Genomic DNA, 21,193 nt, shown 5'->3' on the forward strand with positions numbered 1-21,193 from the left:
TAAGTAGTGTTGTTCTATAAAATCATTTTTTTCATGATCTGAAACTCAATTTCACTTTCATAATCCTTTAACCGACAACTCCAATTCATGACTTTCATGGCCCGTAGACCTCCTGTGTTTGTTACAGAACACAAACCCACACAACGCACACATTCAGTGCCGGATTTACGTATAACCTAAACAAGCTATAGCTTAGGGCCCCACTCTCTTGGGGGCCCCAAAAACTTTTCAGAAAAACGTGGATATACATTTCCAAACTATAAGATAAAAAGCAAGTTGTAAAACTTATATAGAGCAACAGTATTTTGTGTTGTATAAGTTTCTATGATGAGAGTAATAGGGCCCCTCCTGCCATCCTACTTCCAAAAATGTCACTAGTTCGCTCATTTCTGCACAAAGGATGCCGGATATCTTCATGGGCTGGTTGCATGGCAACATGTAGCATGCAGCTGTAGACAATTTGTTTCTGACAAAAGATAGCTGGACATTAAAGGGCTCTATTAGCTTCAATAGCTTACGGCCTCATCAAGTGTAAATCCGACTCTGCACACACTGTTCCAGAGACAACCGTTCCGCGATTCTGTCTGGCGTACACTACCGGTTGCAAATCCAGTGACCGTTATCCCCACTCAGGTTACACAGTGTTGCCATATCGAAACTTTTTGTCCAGAATTACAAATACTACAACCAATCAAACATAATATACATAATTATGGGTGACCCTAGAAAGCAGAGCTATTTCTAAATATACAGTAACCAATATTCCTACTCCTGCAGTATATACTGGGCGTAACAAAACGTCCGAGGTCATAGGCTATTTTCATTATGAGTAAAGATACGAAAATGGATAGAGAGGAAAGTAGTTGGAAATAGATGGTTTTTAATCTAAAATGGTGGATTTCTTTTTCTTCTTCTTTTTTTTAATTGCATCAACGATATGGACTACACACTGGTAAGTTGCCCACTGTTAAATAAAAATGGAACGTTGCCAGTTTAGCGAGCTGGTCGAATGGAACGTAATGCCACGCAAATATGACATGAGAAACGTGCACTTCGGTTACTGAGTGAACCCAAAACACCTCAAATTAATTCCCAAACAATGCTGTATTGTGGGTATGATGAGGGCCTAAGGGAACAGCCTGCTGAAGTGGAAGCGGTGCTTCTTCATTTAACGCACAGGACAAACGTTCTGGCACGATTGAAAAAAATCCACCTATTTTGCACTGAACAACACTTATTTCTAACAACTCCCCTCTTTCCACTTTTCGTATCTTTATTCACAACGGAGATGCCCATGGCCCTGAACTTTTGTTACGTCCGGTATAACTTGTGGAAGTCGTTTTTATTTCCTTTAGAAGATACAGTTTTAAAAGAAATGGACGATTATTTTGGCTGGAGTCGGAGCAAGACGGAGTGCATCTTATCACGGAAGGAGAAAGCAATGAGGGCAACCTGAAGGTGGGCGAAAGGTTTCAAATATCTAGGAGCAACAGTGGATAAGGAAGAGGACGTGGGAAAGAAGGTAGCGCGCAATATTCAGGCGGGATAGTGAAACTGGAAGGTAGTCTGAGGAGTGTTATAAACTAACCACTGGCATGACAACTCTTATGGGCTCCAACGTCATCTGTTAACGACCGGCTAAATCACGGATGTGTAACTTCGGATGATAACTATGTAGAAAAGACATAATATTTGTGCTAAGTTTCAACTTTTTCCAACTATCCGAACTAGGTGAATGTGGAAACTTTTTAAATCCTTTTCGTATTTATACTAATTAACTCCTCAGAATCACATTTAAAAAAATCTAATATGTATAGCTTTTGTGTATGCTGTTACCTATGCGTGGTGTACAAGTTGGCGTATGATGCTCTGTCGACGGACACGATGAATCGTGTAGCATATAAGCATGCGCTAAATCATGTGCATTTGCTAGTATACAGTTCTGAGGCCCAAGCAACTCGTCGTTCGGATCCTCATTAAGATTTCCACAAAGTCCACAGTTGCGGCCACTATAGGAACCTCGCACTATCACCAACAGGACGTGGCCATCGTATTCCAGTACTACTCGGCTGATGTCGGAATCCACTTGGATCAGTTCATCATGTTTCCTCACCCTACAACAAACAGAGAAACAACTCTCATTAATTGAATGATCATTAATTACTTTATAATATAATACAGTTATAAAAGTAGGCTGCATTAGCTGTATGCTGGTCGAATCACTTAAGTACCAAGTTTCCATATTGTTTACGAAAATTAAGCAATAAAAATAAAAATTTCACGTACCTTGTCGAAATGTTGTTTGATTTTATCCTTTCTCTAATATTTAATTTGTCGTAGGTTTTGCAACTGTCATTGGAAGGTGTCGCATTATTAAGATTAAATTGAGAAGTGATTTGTATATTGGTTATGTTTTTCCCTCAAAATGTGAATAAGTTACGAGGAATGATCAGAAACTAAGGTTACAAAGCCGATATTTCTGGAGTTTCGTCTGTTATAGAGGAATGAGGAGTGGGTGGTAATTTTAATACATGGAGTTAGCAACTGTACAGTTTCAGCCATCCGCCACCAGTGTCGCTAGTTGTTGGTAAACAAATGGCAACTCGTTTGGGAAATTGGTCTTGCGAAGAAATCCGCTCAGTTATTTAATTTCTGTGCGCTAAATATGTAACTGCGGCTGAAATTCACCGGCAGCTGGTAGAAGCTTACGGAGAGACTGCAATGTCTCGTCAGCATGTCGCAGAATGATGTCGAAAGTTTACATATAGTCCAGAAGACCACCATGCTGTTGAAATAGTTTCGCTGGGACACCATCGACCACCCTCCTTACAGCCCGGACCTCGCTCCAAGCGACTTTCACTTGTTCCCGCACTTGAAGGAGCACCTTGGAGGCCGTCACTTCGCTTGAGACAAGAAGGTGAAACACTTTGTAACAACGTGGCTGAACACGTAAGGACAGGATTTTTACTAGGAGGGAATATTGAAACTTATCCCACGATACGACAAGTTACTGCAGCCTTTGTAACTTTACTTTGTGATCACCCCTCGTAGATATTATTCTTAAAAAGACTACAAATGTGCATTTCATAATTGTTTAACGACGTATTGTAGAAATTTTTGAGTGTATTTTAACAATACATCCAGTGGAACACTGATGAGGAAAAAGACCAAATGACCAACATGTGAATCACTTCACAATTTTAATCTCCATAAGGTGAGACCCTCCGATGAAGCTTGAAGAACCTAAAGCAAGTAAAATATCAATATTTGAATTTTTTTTTATTTTTCTTATTACAGTTAAACACCATTTCATTTATATAAAACGGAATGAATATTTGAGGAAAATTCTGAGAACCACAAATTCTTGTTAAAAGTGACAAGTGTGTTAAATTGTACATCCTACTATTAACCCCCATGAGTGGGGCGCTGTTAGTCACAACCCAAATTTAATAGAATTAAATGTCAGTTTACCTAAAATCGTAGACATCACTGTCTGCAGGATACTGGTAATTATTGTTGGCCACGTCTGGGACTACTTCTCCATTGACGGATACCACAACACTGTCTCCCTCTGGTAACAGTTCTAGTTCGTTATTGGAGGTATACAATTTTACAGCCTATAAGAAATGAATACGAATCATTTAGTTAAAAAGAAGGTTAAGTATGGTTTTAGTGTTGTTATATATATACACACAATAATACTTAGGAACAAGCGATCAACACTTTCCGAACGAGCGACGGGCTATGCTACGGGAACTAAAATCTAGTAAGACAAAGAGGCCGTTCGCATATTACGTAACGCTATTTTTGACCAATTTTTACCCCTGCCTCATGCTGTTACATTTCGTAACGCAAGGTCACAACTCTTTCCTTTTGATCGTAACGCGTTTTGATTTTGTTTTTTCTCCAATTTTGCTTATTTTGGGAGTAACAACAACAACAAAAACTAATTTTAGTAGCAGAACTTTTTATTACAAAATGCTTGTATTCTGAATAAATTTGTAGTGTTTTTTTCCGCCAACAAATCAAAGTATTAGAAAATGATAGTACCGTAATAATATTTTAACCCCATAAGGTTGTTTAATTAACCAGTCTTAATTATTCGAAATTGCATACTGTCGTTTTCCCAAGGAGATCGCATCCATTCTTTAAATCACCGAGCATTGGCAAGGAGGGAATACTGTCGGAAGATGCAGATGAAACAGGATCTATAGAACTGATGTCGATCTCTTCTTCCGGGATCCAGGATGATTCGTGCATTTGAAGTTCGCCAGTGTTGACGATGCAAAGAAGTTATGTTCCTCGTCGACCACAGATTCGATGTGGCTGCACACGTGAAATAGCAGGGCATCTCGTTTGTGAACAAATTTTTGAACATAATCTTTGGGCATCGGACTTTTCAAATTCTTCTTGATTTCTCCAGGAAAATTCAAATCCAAAGAGCAAAACCTTCAGTACGACATGAATATCCGACGAATTATGTTTTTATTTATTTTCCTCTACAAATCATGGATCGTTCCGTCGCGGAAAGTATTATTTCACGGAAAAGTTTCTGTTTCACATGCGAAACTCTTTAGAAGAATAGAGTGGGTGATGATACAAATCAAAAGCTTTGAATCATATTCTCAGAAATAGCGATACGAGTGGGAACGCGAGGGAATTTTTAAGCGATGGTTATGATCACTAATAACTAACTCTAGGAAAGGATCATATGCCGTAAATCCAATGCGGCGATAGCCACAAAACAGAGTTTTATTGTATTGTAATACGCGCAGGGTTCGTCACTAGTCATGTTGATGTTTAGTATCGTCTTGAAATCCCTTCTGCATGGTTCATTTTATACAAGTTATATGTTCACAATTTCCCAAAACAATAGAAATAATAATTTATTTATAAAAAAGAAAAGAACTGAATAAAATTATTTGTTTAAAAGATTGCATATACAGTATACCTGAGAATAAAAATAAAAATTACAGAAAAAAGTACGTTACATAACGAAGACGTAAACCCCCTCCTCCTCCTTATCACGCTTCGTAACGCAAGGCCGAACCCCTCCCTCCGTACCACAGTACGTAATATGTGAACGACCCCAAACACTGTTATAGTCCGCCCTTTGTTTTACATTTTTATTGCGAATGAAATACAAATGTATTCGCAGCATGCCTTCTGTGCACATTCATTGGCACCAATTTGTTCAAATTCGATCCGCAAGATGGCTCGGATACTTTTCTTTTTCGTAGGGTAAGTTTACTTGAACACCTGCCGTATTCACGTTTATTCTGTTAATAATGGAATCCAGTAGCGTAGCCAGGATGTGTGTTTGGGGGGAGGGGGCAAGTGCTGTTATAGGTACATATAGAAAAATTACAAACAAAAAAATATATAAACATAAAAATATATAAAACATTGCAAACATCAAAGTACCAAAGTACATTGACGGACCTCTTTGGGAGGGGCGGCCCCTCCGGTCCCCCTTCCCTACGCCACTGATGGAATCGAACAATTTAGATGCTGATCAAACTTTGAAACTTCTTTACAAGGTTTCTGGTTTTGACATTCATGATTTTGTACATGATATGAACAATTGTATTATAATATACTACTAACAGATTCCTGAATTTTCTTTAAGCATTCAAGCTTTCGACTCTCTCCTGGAGTCTTGGCCACGGAGGTTAAAAACGGGAAGAAAAGGAATAGAAACATCAAGGAATAAAAATGGAACGGAGTTATAGATGAAAATGATGTAAACTAAAATATGGCAGAGTCAATTTGTCTCTAATTTTCATCTTTTCATTCATTCATTCATTCTTTATTCATCCATGTCGTACATTGGTGGTCAGAGACCAGTACATAGGACTTGTCAAATAATAAGAAGACATTTCAATATAATTGATATTACATTATTTTACAAACTATCACCCAAGTATTCATTAATATGATAATACATTTTGTTACACAAAAAATTAAATAGTTCATTTTTGAAATTTCGTATGTTTTTGATATCCTTCAAATAACTTGGGAGCTTATTAAACAACTTAGCGGACATAGGAACAACACTTCTTTTAGTGCACGCATAGTTTTGGTATGCTGTGAATATGTTATTCTTTTGTCGTGTGCTGTATGAATGTACATCGTCAACATGAAGAAAACTACTTTCATTTCTCTTTACATATATGATACTTTTGTATATGTACAGACAAGGCACAGTTAAAATTTTATTTGACTGAAAGACCCTTTTGCATGAGGACCTTGGTGATAGATTAAAAATAGATCTTATTGCCTTTTCTGTAGACGAAAAGTAGTAACACTGGAATAGAAGGCTCCCCAGAAAATTATTCCGTAATTCAACAAGGATTGAAACTTACCATAGTACAATAACAGCAAAGTTTCTTTTGACACTGAACCACGTAGTCTATAAATGACAAAACAGATACGGCTTAATTTGCTGTTTAGCTCAGTAATATGTGCATCTCATGTAAGCCTATTGCTTATTGTTACACCTAAAAATTTAGTGGATTTTGAATAGTCTACATCAGTTGAATTTATCACAATGGGAGGTACGGTTCGAGGTGTACATGAGTAATGAAAATTTAGTGCTTTTGTTTTCTTTGCATTTATCAGCACTTGATTCTGAGATATCCAGTTTATGAAACGCTCCACAGTTTGTTTTAATTTACTTTCTAGTTCAACTGTATTGTCCGCTGTTACAAGGACATTTACATTGTCAGCATATAGTACAATATGTTGGGGATACATACATTGAACAAGATCATTTATGTAAAATAAAAAAGAATTGGCCCAAGAATTGAGCCTTGAGGAACACCAGCAGAGATAGTAGCAGTTTTGGATGAAAATATGACTTGCTTATTGTTAATTATTTTTTGTATTTTTACTACTTGTTTTCTGTTTGTCATGTACCAGCGAAACAATTCATGTACTACACCCCTAATACCATATTTCTGGAGTTTTGCCAGTAGAAGAGAATGTTGAACACTGTCGAATGCCTTGGAGAAATCAACAAATAAACCTACTGCATCTTTTCCTTTATTAAGTACTGTAGAAACCCCTTTAATAAAGTTAAACAACGCTGTATCAATTGATTTGTTTTTTTGGAAACCATGTTGAGAAGACGAGATTAGGTTATGGCAGGACATAAAATTTCTCAAGCGCGATAACATTAGTGATTCAGACAAAATAGAAACAGGCCTATAGTTTTGAACATCATAAGTATTTCCTTTTTTGTGCAAAGGTATAACTTTTACAGTCTTCAAGTTGTCGGGGAAAATGCCTGATTCAAATGATACATTTACAAGAAAGCATAGTTGTTTCACTATTAAATGCGCACTCTTTTTTATAATTAGGGATGGGACTTCATCTATACCTGCAGAACGGGTACTAGAAAGCCTTTTGATACAGTCCAACAATTCTTCTTCAGTTACCGGAGTTACATACATACTATGTTTGTTGCATGGAATATTTAGCTTCACAATGAAATCCGACTTTCCAGGTGGTAAATTCGCATTAAGAAAATACTGATTAAAGACTTCAGTAATGACAGTAGGATCAGCGAAAGAATTATTTCTATAACTAACTTGTGATATTTCGCGCATTGGAACAGTCTTTGATGAATTGTTTATTACGTTCCACGCACCTTTCATTTTGTTTTTATATCCGTGTATTATAGTGTTATTGTGGATTCTTTTGGCTGTTCGAATAACATTCTGATATATTCTTTTGTACGTTTTTATATGGGAAATAACTTTAGCTGGTAAATTAACACAGGTTTTCTTAAGTTTATGATAATATATAAGCTTTTGCTTTGAAACTTTTATTCCTTGCGTGACCCACTTTTTCATGTTATTAAGATCTTTCCGTAACTGTAATGGAAATGCTATGTTAAAATTATGTAAGAAAACATCAACAAAATAATTGAATTTGTCATTAGCACTAGGTAAGTCGTACAAGGGATTCCAAGATTCACGAGATAATAGAAAACAAAAATAATTTATATTTTCCGTTGAAAATAATCTGGTTGTTCTCTTATCGGTTTCGGACTTCCCTTCACCAGTTTCTCGCCACGTGTAGGTATTCTACAATAAATGGCTTCATGATCAGAAAATCCAAGTTCAATAACTTCAAACAAACATTTAAGATTACTTTTTGGAATAATAATTTGGTCGATAGCTGTCTTTCCTTGACGAGTAGGTAAGTTAATAATAGTTTGTAGTTTATATAAATTTAACGTATCTTGAAACTTAGATTTATCAGTTGAATTCTTTAACCAATCTATGTTCATATCCCCACAGATAACTACACTACTAAATTTTCTACGTAAGTTCGCTAGAAGTTTCTCAAAATTTTTAAATAAAATTCCTAAATCACCAGAAGGGGTCCTATAGATACACACAATACAAATATTTAACTCTCGAAGTTTTGATGCGACTACCTCACAATGCATTTCGACGCAAAAATTCCGAACGTCAATCTCAGTTGCATGTATATAAGAGCGAGCAAAAATTGCGACACCACCTCGACTTTTGACTGTACGAGAGTAGTGAGTAATAATATTAAAACCGTTTAAACTAACCATATTAACGATATTTGCATCTAACCAGTGCTCACATATACAAAAAAGCTGTACATTTGAGAAGTCGCTTTCCAACAATACCTCCAGAAGATCAATTTTGTTCCCTAAACCTTGCTCATTATGAAAAAGAAGGTGTAAAGAATCAGTATTTTCTACCATAAAAAATCATCGGATAACATCTTACGCATTCTCTTCCGTCGTTCTATCTTTTGAGCATTTTCAGTTATGTTATTACAATCTTCTGCTTTATAGATTGAACTACTTGCCCTTTGTATTAAGCTAATCCTATCAATATGATCTACTCCTACACTACCACACTCTACGTTAATATTAGAGTATGTATCAAGGGTCTTGCATACGTTATTGCTACTGTCTCTTACTACAGGTGCTAGACTTTCATTATTGTCTAACGATGCTTGCCATGATAAAGGGATGACGCTTATCGAGACTACAGATGATGATTCTACAAGTTCAGCAAATTTATTACACATTGAACGTTTTCCAGTGTTGTTTAAATGTAGTCCGTGTCTAGTAAAATTATCCCTTTCCATAAAGCCCAAATCAATATACCTTACATTACAATAACCTTTGCATATTTTGGAAATTTTGCTGTTTGTTTGTTTGAAATGTACATTAACACAAGAGTTACCGTCTAAGTCATGTCTATGTGGAATACCTGCTACAATTATGTTAGTGTTAGTTAACATATTTAGACACGTGTACAGATTTACCACAGCTTTGTTACCCTCACCACGTGCAACATTGTTCCCCCCACCAATGATTATTAGTGTGTCTTTCATACTCATATCCTTGCATAGTGAACCAAAGTCTCTCATTGTTTCACTCATGGTGGCACCCGGCATCTGACGTACTTGACAACGTGTTTCCGTACAACACAACTCTTCCCTTGGTAAGTCCATTCCATTTTTATTCCTTGATGTTTCTATTGTTTTTCTTCCTGTTCTTAACCTCGTGGACCAAGATTCCAGGGGAGAGTCGAAAGCTTGGAAGTTTAAAGAAAATTCAGGAATTACAGGAATCTCTAAGTAGAATGATGGAATTCCTGAGCGTGGTTTTGCATTGTTTAAAATGACATAGTACATCGAAAACGTCATGCCATAACACCATGTAGATTTCGAAACAAGCAAAACGACCCTGATACAAATGAGATAATATATATATATATATATATATATATATATATATATATATATATATATATATATATATTTGTAACATTGTAAATTGATAGCGAAAGAAAATTAATTTTCAGGTTATCTAGATGACAAATCTGTGCACATGTCTCAGCTAATTCAAGGGATCACTAAGAAACAATTAGGACTCTGCCTAAATAGTTGTCTCAGAAACACATATATAGCCTCTGCGCAATGTATCTTGTAAAGGAAGTTCGGGGTTAGTGTTCGTAGGTTTCCTTAAGACAATTTCCCTCAACTGACTCAAAATTTCCCGTTTCTTACCAAATTTTTCCTAGGTTGTTGAGTATCCAATTCCTATGACAGAAGATATGTGATAAGATTAACTTAGCTATATTAAAGGAACTATCAACCACATTTGTTTTATTTGTTTGCTTTTTGCTTCTATTTTTTTAACCTTTTCCTTCACTTTTCTTTTTAGTAAAAAAAATACACCCAGCCAATAATAGGTGCAAATCATGCTACTTTCAAAAACACACACACACACATTATTGCTATTGTATTCGTTTATTTTTGAAGAACGTAGAAAAATTTAAGCATTTATGTGATCAATCAGTTAGCGCGAGAACTTCCCTGAATTTTCAGATTTTATCGAAAAATTCTCTTTGTCCCTTTCCGCTAAATTTGCCTCAAACTACGAACACTGGTTGGGTTTCGGAGCACAGTTTTAAGAGGGATAAGGAGTAAATGACAATCTCTGATATTATTTGTTTTGCGAACGTTTCCAGAGACATGAAGAATTGACAAAAACAGTTTAGCCACGTGCTATGGACAAAGGCAACATGGCAAATGCGCCATAAAATAATAAGTTTTGTTTCTGACACGGTTTAAAGTCACTCACCCTAATTAGAGAGAAGACATATAATATATCGTTAATGGTGCCTCAGTGGTAGTTTTCTTATACAAGGATTCTAAGTAGAATTCTTTCGAATGCACCTTGAAGAAGTAACATGTGTGGGGTGTCGTTAACTTACAGAGTATTAATAACGCATGTTTATTCTTTAATGGTTGTACAGAAATATGTTCAAATTAAACGGTTGCGTAAATTATAGATGGTCGTGTTTACTTACCAATGGCCTTGGACCATCCACTTTCTTAACGAAGATTGCGTACTGTGGTTTCGATGAGCAGTCACCACTGACTAGTGTGTAACAAGAAGATGGATGGAATGGAAGCGTCACGTTGTCCAAGCTAGTGACTTGTTCTGAGTTAATAACACAAGAATCTGTAAAAAGAAGGGATACAATGTTACTCGTAGGCGTCAGAGAGACAATACAGTGAGCTATGTCCTAAGGAAAAGGCATCTCTACCAAATGCATTGTTGACTTCCTGCTTTATTACCGGTGAATAACAGGGTCGATATGGGTATGTAGAGAACCAGTAGTCTCTGTAGGTCACGAATGCTTAATTTCGATGTCATAAAGTGAGGCGCGTTCGAACAGGAGTCCTAAAACCGATCGATGGTCCCGACAGTGTTGTGGATACTTTTCGAGTCACCGTGCGTTACTGGAGAGGCTTCCGGTGTAGATCTTTGGGTCTATCCTATCTCCTGACTCTGTTACGTACTTCTATGCTGCACACTACCTATGAAATCACAGAGACCCAGCAGGATCCTCACAAGAAGTGACGACAACTGGCTCAAAAGCACAGATTGTTTACTTGTGGGGAAGCGTATCTTCGGTGTCCGACGGGCCCCTCGGGCATTGTATGGGGACAACGGAAAGACATGCTAGTTTCTGAATATGCAAATCTCGGTGTTACATTTGAAGTTATTCCAGGGACAGAGCTCAAAACGGCCAGACACTGCTGATCACTCTGCTAATTCGACCGATGCATCAGCTGAGCTTGGTTTTGTTCCAGTTGGAACCCATTCTTAGGCTTAGTTGTAATATCCAGCAGGCCCGTAGCTAGGAATGTGTTATTAGGAGGCACAGTTCAGTTTCTTCCCTGACACACACACACCCACGCAAACCATGCTCAGCTGACGCATGGGTCGAAATAGTAGAGAGCGACTAACACTGTCTGGCTGTTTTGAGCCCTGGCACTGGAACAATTTCAAATGCGACATTAGGCTTTGCATATTCGGAAGCTAGTGTATCTATCTGTTGTCCCCATACCCACAATGCCCAAGGGGCCCGTCGGTCACTAGAGATACGCGTTCTCATAATAAACAATCCGTGCTTTTGGGTCGGTTCTCGTCACTTCTTGTGAGGATCCTGTTGGATCTGTGTGGTTTTATGGGTAATGTGCAGCATAGAATTACGCAGCAAAGTCTGGGTATGAGGATAGACCCAAAGATCTCCACTGGAAGCCTCTCCAGTAGCACACGGTAACCCGAGAAGTGACTACACACTGTCGGGGCCGTCGATTGGTTTTCCGACTCCTGTTCGAACACACCTCACTTTGAAACAGCGAAACCAACGTATCCGTGACCTACAAGCCTACTGATTCTCTATATACCCATATCGACTCTGGTACTCACCGGTCAAAAAAGTAGAGGGTCAGTGGAGATGTCCTTTGTTGAATAGGAGGAACCTTGCTCAATGATTTTTTTCAGAAGTAAGTAAAGGGTGACCCTATAAAACGTCCCTCATTTTAAAGGCTAATAAAACGAAAAATATAGCAGATTGAAACTTGTTTATTCAATAACATAAAATGATACTGAAAATAGTTTCTAATTTCTTTATTCTGATTTGAATGACTCTGTTCTGTTGTGTGTTGAAACGTCATAACAAATTACAATACAATTATTATCAATAATACCCAATGAATCCTTCCACTTCATGATTGCCTGTAGCGCTATTAGTGGAGGGGAGAGAGGATTGGGAGTCATTGCTTCTGCTTATCACTCTCCTCCTGTTTTCAGTTGTCATTATGATTTAGTCAAGAGATCGTCACACGTAAGGAGTGAAAATATTTTTCTAAAGCAGCAATGATGCAGAAGCAGCACTAGGTCGAGAATTTCTGAACAACGGATTTAGTTTTGAAAAAAAGAAAATCACGTGGCTGACTTAGAAGTGCTCGTACGCCTGAGAATGTTGAGGCTGTGAGACCGTCTGTTTTGCAGTCACCAAAACGTTCTGCAAGGAAACATGCTACAGGTATTGGGCTTCCTAGCGAGAGTGCAAGATGAATTTTAAAAAGAAAACTTGCAGTTTCACCCACTGTTTTCAATACCATTTCATATTTTTAGATAAATAAGTTTCTATCTCCAATACTTTTTATTCTATTAGCCTTTAAAATATACTAGTTTTTTTTTTTTTTTTTTTTGGTCACCTTGTATATTTTCATATACGATTCCGTATAATTAACTTGAAAATTCATATTTTAGCTTTATGTAAACTCTCATTAAGACAGATAAAATTCTGAAGAAAGCATTTCAATTTAACCAATATATTATTAGCGTGTGTTTTTCAAATAAATACAGTAGAAAATCGGCAATTCAAGTTGGATGAGACCGAAACTACGTCAAATTACACTTTCTGATAATGGAAAAAGCCTGAATAAGTACGTGAAGGAGCAAACCTTTTATATTTAGCAGCATATGAAATGCGGCTATTCTTATGACGCCAAGGAAGTAGAAGTGAAGTGCTTAACGTCTTTCGTTCTTTTCGCATCTTCGTTCGTCCGTGTAGGGGCACTAGGGGCACTACAAGCGCACACATAAAAGTTCCAGTATTCCTTTTTCAGGTCAATATACAAAATGTTTTTTAAATTTGTAATTGAGTTCGAGTACGGAAAGGTTAAAAAAAAATGTGTGCTAAATGAATGAAATGAAATCTTAGTTTTACGTCCCACGTTATGCCGACTAGACAAAAGGAGAAAGTGATGATGAAAAATGAGTGAAATGGTGGAATGAAGAAAAGTGGGAGAAAACGGAAGAATCTCGAGAAAATCCATGCAGACGGTGTTTGTCCACTACAAAGTTCACTTGGCGCGAGCTGGAATCGAACCAGGGACCCCAGGCACTAGAGGTGAACACTTTACCACTGAGCTACCGTGGCCCAATGTGTGATAAAATGACAAAAGATAACAATAAAGCGCTACTGTATACATTGGTGTTTTTGAAAAAGAAAAATTTCTTATTTTGATTAAAATATTTACATGTTGAAATATTTTCATGTATTTATGTGAGCATATTAGCAAGTAAGACGAGAAGTTTGCATGGTTTATTGTGAATATATGGTTACATAAATGTGTCTATCTGGAATGTGTGATGGTTTTCTTTGTCAATACTGTATGTCTCACCGGTCCACCGAATTTTTAAAAAATAGATGTTCTTTTTTTACAGTCATTTTTGATTATAAAACCTGTTCCTCTTGAAGCAATGATATTAGAATCGGAATTGAACCGTTATATCGTTACAGGCTTTGAGTACCCCATAGTAGGAATAGGATCATTTGATGTAACGGCATATGTAGCTTAAATGTGTGGTGGTACTACGTATGATAAACTTAATGTCACTACTCACTAAGTATTCCAAGTTCGAATGCGTAGCGAATATGTTGTGAAAAACGAGCGTTCACAAATCTTGGTGATACTCCCAAATCACCATAATTAATGTCTTTAAAGTGTCTATGTTCTGTTGGAGTTCGAATATGAAGATCAATTGTTGGTCTCGTAGCTGAATACTCTGCGACAATATTAAGTGTTCCTTCTTCCACTGGGCCGTGGTCATCCTTTTCCGCAACACCACTCGACATTGACTGTAATTTAATTATATCCAGTACAGGACCTGAGACAAAATTCTTTACTTCTTCTGGAACCTAGAAGAAAAAAAAAAAATTAACATAACCACTTGTACTCCTTACGCATGAAATATTATTTTCAAATTTATAGATATACAAGAAGAGTCTACAATTACCACATTAGTAATGTAAGTTTTGTTTGAAGTTACGAGGGAGGATCAGAAACTAAGGTTATAAGGCCGATATTTCTGGAGTTTCGTTTGTTATAGAGGAATAAGGAGGGTGCAGTAATTTTAATATATGGAGTTGGCAACTGTGTAGAGTTTCAGCCGCCCGCCACGTTTGGCGCGAGCTGTAGGTAAACACTAATAGCGACTAGTTTCAGGGTGTCTATCTGTCACGAAAGTCATGAAAAAGTCACGAAATCAGAAAACGGTCATGAAAGTCAAGAAATTTAGCTTTTGGGTCACGATTTTTTTTATCTGTACAAATATAAGTATAGACTGGAAAATTTTGTTCTATAAAACGTCAAAACTCATGACTAAAAATGGCTATGGTCGTCTTTAGATGCTACCAAATCGCAAGCAAAGCACGCTTTTATCGCATGCATAAAAATTCGGCTCAATTAGTACCCAAATTCACTCTTAAGAATGTGGTTAAATTTTATGGTTTGGGAAAGAAAAGGTCACGAAATTTCATTTTGGAATTTTAGTAGACACTGTGTAGTTTGGAAAACTGGTCTCACGTTCGATTCCCAGCGGGAGCTCATGTGGTTCGGATCCGACGTTAATCAGTAGGTCCACGTCTTATATAGCCTCACTGCTGAACGGGACGTTCAACTCAAATCAACTAGTCTCGCGAAGGAGTCCGCTCAGTTATTCGATTTCTGTGGGCGAAATGAAATTCACCGGCAACTGATAGAGGTTTAGGGAGAGACTGTAATGTCTCGTCAACATGTCGCAAAATGGTGTCGGAAGTTTGCGGCTGCTAGAGGAAACGTCACCGACGAGGAGCACAATGGCCGACCCACGCATCATCACAACAGATTTAAACACAGCTCACGTGGAGGATCTGATTCAAAACAACAGGAGGATCACGTTACGGCATCTGGTGGCAGAATTGGGAATGTCGTTCTGAAGCGTTCATCACATTGTGCGCGATATTCTATAATACCGGAAAGTGACAACGTGGCTGAACACGCAAGGACAGGATTTTAACCAGCAGGGCATCTTCAATCTCATCCCACAAAGCGACAAGTGCCTCAACTGATATGGAGACTATGTCGAAAAATAACATAATGTATGTACTATTTGCTAGCTGTATTGGTTGTAAGAAATATTATACATTCAGGTTTCACTGTAGGCTTTGTAACCTTACTTTTTGATCACTCCTCGTATACCTAGCATTTCTTCATATTGCCCGTAAAGATCTGTCTTTAAAAATGCTAGATCATTCTTTTCATTTGTGTTTTATAATTTGTAATGGAATAGATCAAAGATCTCTTTAAAAATGCTAGATCATTCTTTTCATTTGTGTTTTATAGTTTGTAATGGAATAGATCAAAGATCTCTTTAAAAATGCTAGATCATTCTTTTCATTTGTGTTTTATAATTTGTAATGGAATAGATCAAAGATCTCTTTAAAAATGCTAGATCATTCTTTTCATTTGTGTTTTATAGTTTGTAATGGAATAGATCAAAGATCTCTTTAAAAATGCTAGATCATTCTTTTCATTTGTGTTTTATAATTTGTAATGGAATAGATCAAAGATCTCTTTAAAAATGCTAGATCATTCTTTTCATTTGTGTTTTATAATTTGTAATGGAATAGATCAAAGATCTCTTTAAAAATGCTAGATCATTCTTTTCATTTGTGTTTTATAGTTTGTAATGGAATAGATCAAAGATCTCTTTAAAAATGCTAGATCATTCTTTTCATTTGTGTTTTATAGTTTGTAATGGAATAGATCAAAGATCTCTTTAAAAATGCTAGATCATTCTTTTCATTTGTGTTTTATAATTTGTAATGGAATAGATCAAAGATTTCTTTAAAAATGCTAGATCATTCTTTTCATTTGTGTTTTATAGTTTGTAATGGAATAGATCAAAGATCTCTTTAAAAATGCTAGATCATTCTTTTCATTTGTGTTTTATAGTTTGTAATGGAATAGATCAAAGATCTCTTTAAAAATGCTAGATCATTCTTTTCATTTGTGTTTTATAATTTGTAATGGAATAGATCAAAGATCTCTTTAAAAATGCTAGATCATTCTTTTCATTCGTGTTTTATAGTTTGTAATGGAATAGATCACTATATATGAAACAAAGTAAATCCTTTTTGGAGCTTTATTTAGTTTTATATCCATCTGCTCAGATTTCGAAAAATTATAACGGTTTTCCTTATATTTCACAGAATATATTGACTATTTTATAATTTGTGATCATCCTACAGAGTTTAACATCCGTAAATATTTTGAGAATGTTGCAAGAAATCATTAAAAAAAAATAACAATGACGGGGATTTAGGTTTGCCATTATTGCCCTTTGTTTCTTGCAAAGTAAAAAGCACTGGGAAAAGAAACAAGATTGTGTTGCAGTTTTGGGACTACGCAAGTGCGGACACCCTCCGACAACCATCTTTAAGTTACTACAGAAACTTAATATTGCACAGAAATTCCTTTATCGCACCATATAGCGATATACTGAAACATCGTCTGTCGAGGATAAACCTCGCATTGATGGACCTCCCTCCGTTAGGACACCAGGTGTCATTAAGGTAGTAAAGGCAAAAATCACTCAAAATCCGGCCTGTAAGCAAAAAATCCCTGCAAATGAACATGTCGCGATCATCGATGAAAAGGATGATCAGTGAAGACCTAGGACTGCATGGTTATCGCAGAAGGACAGACCAGTAGTTAAATCAGCTCTTGATGAGAATGCCACATGACGGATCAAAGTTGCTTCTGTAGCAGTACGTGGATCAACAAATTTTGTTCACAGATGAGGAATTTTTTACAGTTGAAGAACACCTCAACAGACAGAATGATAGAATCTATGCTACAACCGTTGCTGCACCATGTGAACAAGTTCCCCAAGTCCGGTGAGGCCATCACCCTGCATCAGTGATGGTTCGACTGGGTGTGCCGTACCTGGGTCCCACTGACGTCCATTTTCAACAAAAAGGTGTATAAACTTGGGGCCAAAGTGTACCAGAAGACGTTCTCGACACGATAGTGAAACCCCCGGCACCACTATGTTCTAGAATAAATCGTGGATGTTCCAACAGGACTCAGCACCATTTCACAAGGCGAACACGAGGCAGGAGTGGTTTCGTCGCAATAAAATTCACCATTGAAGAATGGCCCTCATCCAGTTCAGATTCAAATCCTCTTCTCTACAAGTTCTGATCCTATTTAGAGGAGAAGGTGTGTATTCAACCTCACATGACTGTGGATCACTTGAAGTCTGCTATAGTGAAAGCAGTGGCTGACAGACATGAATGGTCACTACGTTTACGAGCCTGTGTCCAGCCACAAGGACGACATTTTGAATAATTGCTGTACCCGTTGATTTGTCATTTACCCGTATATACAGGATGTTTCAGAAAAAACACCGACACTTATCTGACACCAAGATAAGACAAAAAGTATAGACCAACCTGGGAGCACAAATGCTTCCTTCGAAAACATGAAAAAATGAACTTTAAACGTCCATAGCTCCAAAACTATGCGACCTATTATAGTCGGATCAAGACTTTACTTAGTAACTAGTATGTGCTCTATCCAAATATGCAAGTTTCAGAATTCTGTAGCACTTCCGCAACAATTTTTATAGAGGTAGTAGGTAACTACTTCAAAATTATATGTCGTAGCCAAACTACCTGTATAAAAATTGTGCTTGAGTACCTTAGGATTCTGAAACATGAATTTTTGGATAGCGCACATATTAGTTCCTAAGTCTTGACCTAACTACGGTAGGTCCCATAGTTTTGGAGCTATAGACTTTTAAAGTTAATTTTTTTTCATGTTTTCGGCAACCTATAATTTCCAAAGGAAGCATTTGTGCACCCAGGTTGGTCTATACTTTTTATCTTACCTCGATGCCAGGAATCACCTCCCTAACGTTGTCGGTGTTGTTTTGAAACACCTTGAGTATTAGATTCCTCATTTCTTTCTCTCCATACTTCGTTTCATTTTTATGGTCTGCTAATCTTGAGACAGAACTTTTTGACCTGACTATGTAGAGCTTATAGGAAAGAGGCCTTTCGTTAGACGAAGAAAGAAGTGTAAGGGCTTTAACCTTCTCTTGGTCAATACGAGGCCTGTCTAAAAAGTATCCGACCTTAATTTTTTCCACGCAAAGTAGTGATTCTCAGGCGGCGCCATCGTGCACGGTGGAAGGAGGAACCTTAATGCGCATGCTTGAATTTTTTCACCGCGTTCGCGTGTGCCAGTCGTGAGCTGGTGGTCGCGAAGTGAGGTGCTGTTGGTAGTGTTCGTCGGATTTAGTGTTTCTCGCAAGATGACTGAACGAATTGAGCAAAGATACTGCATCAAATTCTGTCAAAGGCTGGGTGATTCTCAAAGCCAAACAATTCGTAAGATTCAACAGGTGTTTGGAGAAGATGCGATGGGTGTAACACAAATTAAACAATGGTTCAACCGATTCAAAGATGGCCGCACATCAGTCGAGAGTGAGCAGCGTAGCGGCAGGCCCCAAACTGCTCGGAATGCAGCTGTTGTTGAGCGGGTGCGAAATTTGGTGATGCCAGATCGCCGTTTGACAGTGCGGGAGATTGCAGAAGATGTTGGAGTGAGTAAAGATTCTGCACATGCAATTTTGCGTGACGATTTGAACATGAAACGAGTGGCTGCTAAATTTGTACCCAAGTTGTTGTCTCAGGAACAAAAAGACACCCGTTTTGACGTTGCACAGGACCTTCTGGACACCACCAACACTGATCCTGGGTATCTGAATTCCGTGATAACTGGAAATGAGTCATGGGTGTACGGGTACGACCCAGAAACAAAACAACAATCGTCTCAATGGAAGCATCCCGATTCTCCAAGGCCGAAGAAAGCGCGGCAGGTGCGAAGCAAAATCAAGGTGTTGCTGACTGTTTTCTTCGAAGCCCGTCGAATTGTGCATCACGAGTACGCACCGGAAGGACAAACAGTGACAAAGGAATACTATCAAGATGTTCTCAGGCGACTCCGTGACGCAGTCCGGCGCAAAAGATCAGACATATGGACAGCGAAGAACTGGCACGTCCATCATGACAACGCCCCAGCACATTCATCCCAATTGATCCACACGTTCTTAGCCAAACATGAAATTACAACCCTTCGCCAACCTCCCTACTCTCCAGACCTGGCTCCTTGTGACTTCTGGTTGTTTCCAAAATTGAAGACGCCTCTGAAGGGATCCCGTTTTGAGAGTAGAGAAGACATAATGCGGAACACGAGGACGGAGCTGAACAACATTCCAAAAGAAGACTTCCAGCGGTGTTTCCAGCAGTGGAAGGATCGGTGGGCTAAGTGTGTGGAAGCACAAGGGGCCTACTTTGAAGGGGATTAGGGTCCCAAATCTGTCAGGTATTCGCAACTATTTTTCTGGCCAAAGGTCGGATATTTTTTAGACAGCCCTCGTATTTGCGCTTAGCTCATCTCAATATCAATAATTGAACATGAGTTCCATTGAAATTAACGAATGTGAGGCCAAGTTGAGTTCATGGAGAATAATCTGGATTACGTTTAGGTTAAGAAAGGGTTCAGTGGCAAGCTTGAATTCCTAGGGCAAAGAACTATTGCAACTATATAAAACGAAAAATATAATACTATTAAAACTGAGTGAAAAATTAAAGCCTAATACGTACGTTGGAGTATTTTATATTATAGGTTAATTTTCGTAGTTCATGCCGATTTAATGCTGCTTGGAAACAGGCATGGGTGAGAGGTGTATAAGGTCCTGTGAAGCCATTTTTAGATCTCTCTTGTCGACACACATTATACGGATACACATCACTAGCAGCTAACTGGCGTTGTTCTTCTGTCGTTTCCAGTCTCACTAAAATCTTCAGAGCAGTTCCATCATTCGGGCACTTTTCATTCTCTGTGGCTCCTGCCACGGCGCTTATTTTGACATTGGCTTGCACCGGTGCATCGTTGTCATAGCCAAGCATGTCTGTTTGCCATTCAGGAAAATGTCTCTCAACGTCAATACATTCCTACAAAATAATTGAAAAAATAATTATATTAAAATGTATTATGCAAAGGTTGGGACGCTGTAAGTCACCCAATTAGTGCCGCGAAGATAAAAATGACCATGCATTTTTCATATAAGGTGCTTGAGGAACGTATTATGAATAAACAAAACAAGTACCCTACTTAATCATTTTGTGCAATACAATAGTTGATTTGTACTAAATCTTACAATTTTTGCTATCTCCGCTGTTGGCATTATCAAGATCAAAGACAAGAATGAGACTTATTGGAAATAGTTTAAAGTAAATGAAAGTAAACTAATATATTTAAAAGTAAACAACACTTTATACACTATATGTCCTAGTTGCAAGAAAATTCACATGAACTCACAGTATATAACGATGTGTATTTCTTATATTAATTTATTCTCACCTTATTAACCTTGTATTCACCTTACCTTATGCACACTAACCCTTCATTATTTCTTTTCGACTTGATTTAT

The 21,193-nt window shown here is 37.6% G+C and overlaps 1 protein-coding gene across 1 annotated transcript in view; it reads right to left on the minus strand.

Annotated features, from left to right (window-relative positions):
• The window catches only part of cv-d (vitellogenin-like lipoprotein), an 89,107-nt gene that overhangs the window by 9,606 nt on the left and 58,308 nt on the right, over positions 1-21,193 (minus strand). Inside the window, exons 18-22 of the mRNA XM_081731983.1 lie at positions 20,364-20,714; positions 14,273-14,567; positions 10,872-11,026; positions 3,472-3,617; positions 1,837-2,114 (exon numbers count right to left, since the gene is read on the minus strand). Of these exons, the coding sequence (XP_081588109.1) occupies positions 1,837-2,114; positions 3,472-3,617; positions 10,872-11,026; positions 14,273-14,567; positions 20,364-20,714 (1,225 nt within the window). The remainder of the gene's footprint in view (positions 1-1,836; positions 2,115-3,471; positions 3,618-10,871; positions 11,027-14,272; positions 14,568-20,363; positions 20,715-21,193) is intronic.

This window comes from Thermobia domestica, chromosome 1, assembly GCF_964235325.1.
Source record: "Thermobia domestica chromosome 1, izTheDome1.hap1.1, whole genome shotgun sequence".
Classification (NCBI taxonomy): Eukaryota; Metazoa; Arthropoda; class Insecta; order Zygentoma; family Lepismatidae; genus Thermobia; species Thermobia domestica.